Below are 12,293 nucleotides of genomic sequence, written 5' to 3'. Positions count from 1 at the left end.
CCCCCCCCCGCCGGCTGCACGCACGAAAAATTGTCACGTTCCGCCTGAGCCGAGCATGCAAGAACCGGCCAACCACCGTGCGAGAAAATCTTCCGTAATATCAAACAGGTTAAGGCGGGCTTTTTAACTAATTGTTCGTGATTATATTTAAACAAATTATTTAAATTAAATTTGTAAAAACTGTAAATAATATTTGAAAAATAAAAAGTATGTAATTTTTCATCAATGTTTTCTTATGACATTATCACGTAAAATTATCGTCCGTAAACCGACTTTACAGACCAACCCCCCATTTTTTTGCCATTCATAAACCACATGTGGTTCCTTGCAGTTATACAACAATATAAGAGTGCCTTCACCCGCTATCGAGAGATCGATGTTCATGGTGAGCCTAGTTGTTTCGCTGGAATGTCTTTAAGTGGAAAATGGCCACCTTGGATGGGGGGGGGGGGGGGGGGTGGCGCTCCAGGCTAGCATGTGATGTCCAACCAAAAGATGTCAAAAGCTGTCAGTCCCAGCGTGGAGAACTGGACTGGCTGAGAAATGTCATTGGTTCAAAGCCGGCTGCCACACTGAAGCACTATCCCTAGTCAGCGAAGAGGAGGCTGATTCCTACGTGACTCTAACGCGTTTCCAAGACATGTTACTTTAGTTACAACAGACATACTTGTGCAATTGTGTTACACGTGGAAACACATTATGCTTCATATTAAGTTTGAAGGTCACACTCCAAACGTGCATGTGCTAACGGCAGTCTCGTTGTAGAGATTGCTCTACGCGAACGAGTCAGACGGACAAACTCTCCCTTTTATTATTAAAGGTTTCTTTTTTGTAGATGTGTCTTCGTTCGTGAAAACTGAAAGAAAAGAATTTTATACATACAAGAAGTTTATATTTGCTAAAGTAATATTTTTAAGGTTTTTTTTGCAATTATTTTCTTTAACCAGCTACTGATTCAAGAGCGTGTCCATGAACAATCGATTAGTAGGGACCGGAAAAAATTCGCGGGTTAAATGACCTCCAGAATGAACTCCATAGTTCTACATACACTTGGTCAAATATCACCCATTTATTGGCTGCTGTCTTGTGAGACGTCCCAACGTAGCAGCCTGTGATTCGATAAAGCTTTGGTTGGGTGTTTCTCATTGGCCCAGAGTCATCCAGGTGAGTTGTGAGCCAATAGCAGAGGCAGCGAATTTTTCCGGTCTCTATCGATTAGGCATAGATTCCCACTTCATCAGCCAAGCACATCCTCTTGGATTCGAGTGTGATTGCCTCCACATCGCGCGACGCCAGAAGCCAAGTCCTGTTCAGCGGGGCGCGGGTCTCGGGAGTGGAGTGGTCCGAAGAACGTCAAAGAAACCCAAGTTCACGCTTACGAAAGCCGATAAGTATTCTATCATCACAGACCGGAAAAATTCGCGGTTTCATTTCGCGACAGGCCAGAATTCAAATGAGTTTAATATTTTGCTGCTTCTGTATCGTACCACAGTTTACCTGAAGGACTCTGAGCCAAAAATTAATAACCCTCGACGAAAGAAGTATCGAATTACAAAACATTGCAGTCATAATGCATCACGAGTCAGTAGCCAGTGAACAGGTGAGCTGTTACCGAATGCATAGAGGACCGTGGAGAGTCTATCCTAGAGGTCACCGAAATCGCGATTGTTTCCTGGCCCTATCGATCCTGCGCTATCGCCAGATAATACAGATAATAATTATGAATCGCTCATATCGCGCTCGTTCATCTAACGGACTTGTCATGCTCTTGCCCAACAACCCGCAACACAGCACTTCAGAACGTGGGAAGCCTCAACAATTTCACGCCTTTTCAACATGCCCGAATTATATACTTTGTGTAACTTCAGGACTTTTTTTTTGAGAGCCACACACGGGTCGTCGCATTCATGGATGTATTCCCACAAAATGCTGTTTATCGAGAGCTAAGATGTTACACATCAAAAAGGTAACAATTTATCTAAAGCTACATATAATTTAGAATTTACGAACATTTTACACAAAATTACAGTGCATGTTAGTATAGTAGTTTGTCCTAATATGTACACTTGAGAGGCAATTTTATGTGAATATTTCTGCTAGTAACTGCATGTAATGTACATTCCGTCATAAATATTCTCCAGTCAATATGACAGCAAATTAGCGAATAATCAATCTACCGATTTTGACATCCTGAACGGCTTTACATATCGCCGACAGTGACGCCACAAAAGTCGAGGCATACAGTGTAATCACAAGTATCAGGACAGACAAGGGCTATAACGTAGATAATTAAACCATTACAGAAAAACTTTCTCATTTAAGTGACTCCTGGTACCATGAGACAACGGAGGTCAGAAGCGCCTGCCCGGGGTTAGAGACCATGTTCTGTGGATTGGAAGTCCAGTGCCTTACACGGCGCGCCTAGATCCGCGATGAACGGAACTGACAAGTTACAACATGCTCCTCCAGAACTCGAGTGGGTAATGAGCATGAAGATATAAAGCTGCACACTGATGCCTCTGGTCGAGGGATCGGAACAACTCAGTGGGCAAAATGAGCATTAATGCCTTGTTTGAGGGATTGGATCATTTCCACGACGCATAATGTGCACTGATGCTTCTGGTCTAGAAACAGAAATAACTCATTGTCAACAATGTGTACTGATGCCTCTGGTCTAGAAACTTGAATAACTCAATGTGAACAATGTGTACTGATGCCTCTGGATAAAAAAAACAGTAATAACTCTATGCCAACAATGTTTATTGATGCCTCAGGTCTAGAAACCGGTATAACCCAGGGCGCGGTTACCGGGACCCTGAACTACTTCAGGTGAACATTTTTAAGTAAACACGTTTACAAACGCGAAAGTGTACGGTTACACGGTAGTTGCTGAAAAGTGTGTTCAGCTCTAAAACTGATTGTCTACTGTCAACGAATGACTGTGTTGTTGATCGTCTCTATTTTGTATCCAGAAAACGCGGGATTTTCTCATTTGTTTATAAAGTATTATCAGCAGAAATGGAATGTGTTTTCATATTGCTCAATATTTTTTTTACAAATCGGGAATTCATACAACATGCACAGTAAAATTTTATAAACTTATTTTTTATTATTTTTTGAGCGAGAGTACCTAACTCAGTTTTAAGAAAATTAGGGTCAGGATCAATTTAAAAAATATATATAATTACCTGTTGATTTTTTTTATTGCATTCGGTAAAATATTACTCGAACTTGTGCCAGGAACACTTTCCATCTTGAATTTCTGCAAAGGACTGTTTACAGCCAATCAGAGGCTAATGTAGAAGATATGTCGATCTGAACTACTTTGCCAACCTGTTTAAGTTAAATGGGAAATGGCCTCGAACGAAACATGTTCAGACTGTGTGTAACCGCACTCAACAGCTGAACATGTTCACCTGAAGTAGTTCAGACTCCCGTGTAACCGCGCCCTCAATGTCAACAATGTGTATTGATGTCTCTGGTCTAGAAACCGGAATAACTGAATGTCGACAATGCCCACTGAATTCTCTGACTGAAGGACCGGAACAAACACTGGGCACAACAAAAAATTGTTTAAAGACTCATCAAATGTTCCCCTCCACGGAAATCTTTAGTAAAAGGCGAAAGATTTATGCTGGCTTGGAGTCACTATAGCGCGACCAAAGATACGGTAATGAAATAATTTTTAAATTTTGTCTTCGAAATATGATTAATTTGGTGCTTTTATTTACTATAATTTTTCATGTGTGTTTTTTCTTCTTTTTTTTACGGTTTAGTTTGCTAATTTATCTGTAAGATTTTTTAAGTGTGTTTTTTGGACAGTTTTTTTGTGTTTGTATCTCAAATGAATCTATTACTTTCTCTCAATCAAGACGATTAAATAAAAGTGTTATGTTTGAAGACTGTGTGTTGTTTTGTGCGTATGTAATGGCAAGACACAAATTTCATGCCTACATAGTCGCTTGAAAAACAACCTGCATGTCCAGACGAACGCGGTGTGTTGTGTTGTTGTCGGCTCTCTTCCTTGTGCTATTGTTTCTCGTGCCGGGAGACGACACCAGCGGACACAACAGAAGAGCGGGTCGTTACCACAACGCCGAACGTACAATAACGCCGAATGCCAATTTGACCGCAACGCCGACATCTAGAAAACTGCTGTGTACCACAATGCCGAAATACAGTAACGCCGAAAAATATTGCTGCGCGGAGGGGGGGGGGGGGCACAGGAGCAAAATGAAAAACAACTGAATGAATTTGTGTGCTAACCTTACCTAAACCTAACCTTTGTGGCAGTCCTGCGTTTATGTATTTCGGCGTTGTGGTAATTCAGCGTTGTGGTACACAGTAGTTTTCTAGCTGTCGGCGTTGTAGTCAATTTGGCATTCGGCGTTACTGTACGTTCGGCGTTACTGTACGTTCGGCGTTACTGTAAGTTCGGCGTTACTGTACGTTCGGCGTTGTGGTGCGTCCCCCAGAAGAGCTCACCTCCTGTCCGGATCCGCCATGAGCTGCTCGAACACCGAGTCCAGGATACGGCTGACGTTCGCCGGCTGGATGTAGCTCTTATCTGGAACCAGCGTGCGTGTTGTGTTTCGAGAAGACGAACCACCAGTAAGTACATCCTCTCATCGTGCGGCACGGTTAACTTCCAACCACATTTATCATTAGCCGCAGAAAGGAAGCACAATTTTACAGGAGAGCAAAAAATATACTTTTGACGAGACAACGTCTAATAAATCGATGAACGCCGGCTGCACGCACGAAAAAGTGTCCCGTTACGCTGTGTCCCGTTACGATCATTGTTCCGTTACGCTGTCGGCGAGTGCAGTAATAATATATCATGTTACAATTGACTAAAAAATTATGGTGATTCATATAATTGATGATAGATATTTGAATATAGTTTATTTATATGAAAACTTGTTCATAATTATATTTAAACTTTATAGCTAAACGCCAGTTTTTTAAAATTAATTACAAGGCATCTACACGTGAACTGTTTCGTCGACTGTTTATAAAATGAAGTGAAACGTTAATGTGGTTTTCATTGCTTATTACAACAACAATTTCGGCAATAAAGGTTAATTATTCTTGCATTTTAAAAATCTGATTACTAGTATAATTTCAAGTATTTATTATTTCATTATTAAAATAAAAATGATTAAATTTTATTCATAAAAGTATGCAATCATTTCATCAATGTTTTGTTATGGCGTTGTCACGTTAAACTATCGTCCGTAAACCGGCTTTACAGACAACCAATTTTTTTAACTTTTAATACATAAAATAAATTTATTATTTAATATTGATGTGTCTTATCTTTGCATTGGTAAACTCGCTCAATGTGCAATTGTGACACATTTTGTGAAGTCCAAACCAAATATAGTAATAATTTTTCTATTGTTGACTTATTTCCTTTCTGTGGTTAGTGATTCGTACATCATATCTAGAGGCCTGAAAAATTCGCACATTCTTTTAGCGATAGGCTATAATTTAAAATACATGTACATTAAAGCTACTTTCGCTATCGGATCACTGTTCCTCTGGACGACTCTGGACCAATGAGAAACCCTGAACCAAAGAAGTATCAATTCATAGGCAACCCAGTTGACACGACTTACAAGTCAGCCAATGAACTGGCGTTATCTTGTCTCCAGTATACAGAGGACTGTGTAGCTTATCCTGAAAAGTCATCGAAACCGCGAATGTTTCTACTCAGTTATATCATGTGTAATTCAAATGTTATACCACAGATATGTTGACTTGATGTAAGCTTTTGGACATACGCCATTGCTAAGCACATGTATGTCTGTAGAATAAAACTACAAAAAAACCAAAAGACAAAAAACACAAATTAAGCAAAACATGGAAAACTATTGTGTTTGTTTCGTCTTTTCGTTTTGTATTGTTTTTGTCTTGTTTCAACTGTTGTGCTGATTTTTTTTGTTCAATTCATCATTTGTGGGTTATTTTTTCGTTCTCTTAGTCTATTTTTCTTTTTTTTTCTTTGTTTGTTGACCATATTCCTGTTATGGAATATTATGTGGTGTATATATCCTGTTGACAACAGCAATTTTGCTTAATTTGTGTTTTTTGTCTTTTGGTTTTTTGTAGTTTTCGTCAACTGGTATGACGTCATGTCCGCCACCTTGTCTTCGTCCGCTGGAGGTCACCATCTTGTTTTCGTCTGCTATAGTGTGCTGATGCCATGTTAGCACAATTTTCTGTTCACCATACCTTTGACCTCGACTGTTAACATTCAACTTTGACCTTGACATTTGACCTTGAATTTGAATTTTTTCCCCTAACCTTGAAATTTGACCTTGACCTTGACGACCATCATTGATCCAACATTTTGTGTTCAGTACATGCTACCAGTAGCTACCACCTGCTAGAGGACATTGCTACCATCTTGTTTTCGTCTGCTGGAGGACACCATATTGTGTGTGTGTACTCGTCTTATAGAGTGCATTACCATCATGCTAGTTTTATTCTGACCCGTTAGAGTGCATTTATCATTTATTATTACTGAGGTGCCCACCATCCAGAAATTTGGGCGCCATCTTGGAATCGTGTATTATTTAGCTAGAGATTCGGGAAAAAAAATCCAAAATTCATCAAAACATTCGCTCATTAAAGTAATGATTGATTCGAAACTTGGTTCGATCCCTGGACGATATAAAATTAATTTAATATAACATCAATTTATCATAATGGTGACAGGTTCGAGAAATAAAACACAGCTATTTCTTTTACAAACGTAATTTGTATTGCTTAATTTCTATTCTACTATAGGATCACCCTGCGAAGGTTAGCAATCTTGTAAACATTTAGGTCTACATAGGCGTGAAATGACTAATTATTAGCTGCAATCGGTTTATACTAGACAGAGACCAGCCAGAACCTTTAATGACATAGTTCTCCTCTTCGTGACAGAAATGGACGTAACGTCAGAGCTTGGTCGGCACCACTCACCACACCCAGAACCCAGTGCGCGGACGTACCAAACTGTACTACTAATATAGCTAGTTACTCGTTAAGTTAAAACCACTATAAAAGTAGCTTAGTAGCGCCAAATGCCATTGGACGATCCACACAGAGAAAAGCAATGCACGCTAAGTTCCTTAACTCCTTTATTACCACCAACGTTAGCCCGCTATTTCAGCATCCCGTAGAGGTGGCAGCAGTGTACAAACAGCCTTGACGTCACGCGAAGTCATCAACCAATGAGCACGTAACATTTGCCCAAGGATACCGAGGACTGTGCAGTCTATCCAAGATGTCGCTGAACCTCAGAGATATTTATTGAAATATTTATTTATTTTTACATAAAATTAAAATATTTGCATCGATAAAATATCGAACCGAGGACAGCAGTTAATAGAATCAATCAGTATATTAAATGCAGATTTTTTAAAAATGAATTTTGGACTTTTTCCCGAATTTATAGCTAAATAATTACGAATTTCCAAGATGGCATCCAAATTTCAAGATGGCGGGCGCCATAGTAATAATAAAAGATTACTGCAATCTAGTGTGTAGAAATTAAACTAACATGAAGGCATATCATTCTAGCAGACGAAAACAAGATGGTGGCCTACAGCAGAAGAAAACAAGATGGCGGACATGACCGTATATGATCCTTGAAAGAACACTCACCGCCGTTGTAGTACTCGTCGACGGTCTTCAGCCAGCCGACGTCATCGTGCGAATGAGGGACGATATGGACGTTCAGCATGCCTTCTTTCAGCGCATGGCACGACTGCGGGAGAGACAGAGCGTGGTCGCACAGTGATGTTTACTGTGGCTCCACACTTCGCCAGATCTCTCCCTGGCCGTCGAGATAGTTGGAGGGTGGATTGGGGGAAGGGGACCAAAAACCCTGAGGCTCGGAGTCACCACTGGGGGGCTCACACGCTTGAATTTTGAGACTTTTCCAATGCTTGGGGTTTCCCTGCTGGGCGATAATTGCTAACACAATTCATGTAGAGACCTGCAAAATTCGCGGGTTCAATGACCTCCAGGATAGACTCTACTACACTCTACAAACTCGAGCAAATGCCACCTGTTCATTGGCTGCTGACTTGTGAGTCGTCTCGACTGAGTGTCTATGATTCGACACTTCTTTGAGCAAGGGTCTCTAATTGGCACTCATTAATCCAGATTAACAGTGAACCAGTGGTAGAAGCTGCGCTAAGGTATAATTATTTGAATTGTAGCATATCACGAAATTAATCCGCGAATTTTGCAGGTCTCTATATCATAGGAAACCTCACAAATGATGTGATACGCACAGATCTGCAAGTTTACAGTAACATTTGCAGTTTTTAGACATTTTTTTTTTTAACCGTGAGGTTTGGAAATATTACATTAAAATGATAGGGAGCGAGCCCCAAATCTGCCCCCTGGTCTGTTGGTTCCTCCAGTACCGAGTATAAGCTGGAGAGATGCAGCTACAACTAAGCTGGCTTTGCCTAATATGTCCCACCAACTATATGAAATTTAATCTAAACGGGCCACAACATCTAGGGATGACTTAAATGCAAACTCAGGATTTGTAAGTGGAGGTCTTATGAGTAGACCAGTGGCTAGTGGAGTGTATTTACGAACGGCTCATATTGGGCAAAAATACCTCGTAACTATATAAAGTGGTATAACATTTGTTGAGTAATCCCCCGATGAACTAGGATTAATGTGCTGATATCTCACGTTTAATCTGGAGTACTCTAGGCCAATGAGGGACCCTCAATGGACACTGCGTCCAATCCCATTCCTCTAAGTTGTGACGTGTCACGAGTTCGAAAGCCAATGAGCTAGCTACATACCTGAGTATACAGAGATTTGTGGGAGTCTATCCTAGAGTATACTGAACCCGCGACCCTAGCGATAGTCAATAAATAGTTTAACACTTATACAGTATGTGTACGTCTGTAGAGTTTAGCCTAAAGTATGTAGGACTCTATTCTAGCCTAGAGTAGGCGTAGACATGCGGAGTCTACCCTTTAATATGTGTAAGAGTGTAGAGTCTAGTATAGAGTATGTGTAGAACTTTAGTATGCCTATAGTATGAATGTGGTTGTGGAATCTAGCCTATAGTACGTGTAGGACTGTACAATCACAGTCCAGCGTATAGAATGAGTAAAGATGGTAGACTCTATCCCATAGTAAATGTAGGCCTGTGGAGTAAATCTTGTAGTATGTGTCTGACCATAGTGTCGAGCCTGTAATATGTCTATGACCATAGAGTTTAGTCTATATATGTGTAGGACTGTAAAATCTATCCTATAGTATGTGTATAACTGAAAATTCTAGCCCGTATTAGTAGTAGGATTGTAAATCTAGCCAATAGAATGATTAATACTAACAATTCTACCATATGTATAGTGTAGTACTCTAGAATCTACCGTGCTGTATGCGCAGGACTTTAGATTCTAGCCTGTAGTACGTTTACGACTGTATAGTCTAGCCTGTAGTATGTGTAGAACTGTAGATTCTAGCAAAGTGTACAATAATTTATTGTACAGAACTTGCTGAAACTAATATTAAATGTTAATTATTACCAAAAAAAGTAATGCATTTTCACGCCAATCTTGTTTACTCTTTGGAATCCGTATATATGCATTTCTTAAGTGTTATGCTTTGGAATGAGTAACTTTGTGTTTAACACCGATTGTAAAAAGTGCACTAACAGAACTTTTGATAAATGTAAACATAATATGGATTTAAAGCTAAATGTAATATTATCGTATTATACTCTCTAGGTGTGTTAAGCATCCAGAGTGGTTGGCTACCATAATGCTGCAATGTTTGATTTTGAATGTAATGATATGTATTGGTTTACGTTATTGAAAATATTTTGATAGTGAAGCAGGAGGTGGAGATTAGGAGAAAAAGGCTGTTCATGTGTGAAAATTGGTTTGGCCCATTTATAGACTTTTTAAGTGGGTTTTAGTCCATTTTCCAGTTTGATAACTCGATATCTATGTACCCAATTGAATCTTAATGTGTCATAGATAATAATAGAGTCTGACGATATTTATTTTTAAAATTTGTATCAACGTTAATATTCAGAGTGTTTTTATGTATAATAAATACTAGCCATCGTGTACAAACTTGAAGAGTTGAACTGCTTCAGAAATTGAAGCCATTAATTTATTTGGTACTAAATATCACCGCAACACTTTATTAACTTTATTTTATTTTATTATTTAAACTTTTAAAGTTTGTGATATATTTTTTTTTCAATTGAATCAGAAAACATAGAATCAGTTAAATATGAATCCTGAATTAAGAAAAGGCGGGGGGGGGGGGGGGAAGATGCACCGTAAAAGGTTTTTTCAAAGATATAATTAATACTGAAAAATAATTATCAATTTCTACAAATCAAGAGTAGGAACATGCAGTTTTTTTTTATTAATTACACACACAACAGAAGAACTAAACATTTTTTAAATAATAATATTTTTACAAAAAAAATTAACGGATTTTAAAGGTAAGGCGTAGACTGAAATATTTTAAATTCCCCTTTTTTATATTGTTAAGGTGGGAGTACGTGGCTATTGCCCCCCCCCCTTCCCCCCACCCAGGAGAACCAGCGTTGCCTGGTGCCAGGAAACCAAGCGAATGTTTCCAGTCGCTACTTGTCGCGAATTTTCCCAGTCGCTACTTATCACGAATGATTCCAGTCGCTACTTGTCGCGAATGTTCCCAGTCGCTACTTATCACGAATGTTCCCAGTCGCTACCTACTTATCGCGAATGTTACCAGTCACTACTTATCGCGAATGTTCCCAGTCGCTACCTACTTATCGCGAATGTTCCCAGTCGCAGCTTATCGCGAATATGTTCCCAGTCGCTACTTATCACGAATGTTCCCAGTCGCTACTTATCGCGCGACGGACTCACCGCGAAGCCGCAGGTGCGCTGGTCGGTACCGGAGGCCAGACGGCCCAGCGCCAGCAACACGAGCAGAGACTGCATGGCGCATCTGCAGCCAGATGCCAGCGGGAGTGGCGGCCGCGCTCTTATAGCCCGGCTGTCCGGGAGATACAGCTTATCACCGGCCCATCTGCCGATAGCGCCGCGCTTCAAGCAGCTGCTCAACGACAGAAAAAAAAAATGATGAAACATTTTGCGATGTTTTGAAGGCCGTGATTACTTCGAAGGTTCATTCATCGGGACGCAATGTCGCGTCCGCTTGGAACACACTCTAAACCGAAAGACTCCATCTCGGTTTTGAAACAGTTTTTCATTGTGTAAGTCACTCTTGCCTGGAGTCAGCTCCCCGCTGGGAGTAGCGGCTGACACCCGCGCGTAAATCATTGGGGAAAAAATTTAAATAAATATTCATTTCAAAACCGTGACTAATCCTCAAGCCACCCTCACAACAAGAGCTGTTCACACCGCTAAACAACATTTAATATATATATATATATATATATTAATATATACACACACAGTAGCAGTGAATATCTGAAATACGCTTTCATTATTAAATCTTTAATAATTTGATCAATGAATAATACTTTGCTACATACAATACTTACCACAGAAATCTTACCACACATTAGATACATTACGATGAAATATCACTCCTGTGTGCATGGTTAGTTATCGAAGTACAATAAAGTGTATAAAAAATTGCAATATGAAATTCCTTGGCTACAAGAATAAAATTTACAAATGATGAATTTCTTGCTTGAAACTACAGTTTGTTTTTAGTTTTTTTTTTTAGCCCAGGCTTTTGATTTTAATATATCGCGTGTGAGCATATAAAGTTCCTTGAGCATAATGTGATTCTGACGTATTAAACACTTTTACGTAATTAAAAGCTAAACCAATACAATAAACAGGACTTGCAGTAAGTCATAAGACTTTGAATATTTGTTTCAAGATGGATTCCAAATGTTAATGTGAATCAATACATGAAACAGAAGTTGTATTTGGCAATCAATTATAGGTACTGTACCCTGGAAGTATGTCAGGTATTTATGTTGCATCGCCGAAGAGATAAATGACTTGGGAGTGGCTAACCTGGTATGTCCTCTGGCATGTATACCAGTAGCTACATATACGCGCTCAGCGTTTGGACGTATTTTTGATGTCCACTATCGGGTTATGACAGTGCGGACAAATTATGTAGCAAATACATTGACGTCGATTTTGTTGCTCACGCCCAGAAAGGGTAGTGTGGATGTGAATACTTTGAGAAGGTATGTTTTAGTTTAGTTAACCCCGATGTTAAGTACTTATTGAGGAATGCCACATCTGTATTCCTAAACAGCAGCGGATCCA

At 39.6% G+C, this 12,293-nt stretch overlaps 1 protein-coding gene and 1 pseudogene across 1 annotated transcript in view; both read right to left on the bottom strand.

The window, feature by feature from the left end:
- Positions 1-11,004, bottom strand: part of LOC134528481 (lysosomal alpha-mannosidase-like) — a 57,070-nt gene extending 46,066 nt beyond the window's left edge. The window contains exons 1-3 of the mRNA XM_063362131.1: positions 10,905-11,004; positions 7,660-7,762; positions 4,486-4,567 (exon numbers count right to left, since the gene is read on the bottom strand). Of these exons, the coding sequence (XP_063218201.1) occupies positions 4,486-4,567; positions 7,660-7,762; positions 10,905-10,979 (260 nt within the window). The 5' untranslated portion in view covers positions 10,980-11,004. The remainder of the gene's footprint in view (positions 1-4,485; positions 4,568-7,659; positions 7,763-10,904) is intronic.
- LOC134528658 (U5 spliceosomal RNA) lies at positions 3,538-3,668 on the bottom strand (annotated as a pseudogene).
- Positions 11,005-12,293: the final 1,289 nt, after the last annotated feature.

The sequence above is a fragment of the Bacillus rossius genome, chromosome 1 (assembly GCF_032445375.1).
Source record: "Bacillus rossius redtenbacheri isolate Brsri chromosome 1, Brsri_v3, whole genome shotgun sequence".
NCBI classification, from domain to species: Eukaryota; Metazoa; Arthropoda; class Insecta; order Phasmatodea; family Bacillidae; genus Bacillus; species Bacillus rossius.
This window is presented reverse-complemented; position numbering and strand designations above follow the sequence as displayed.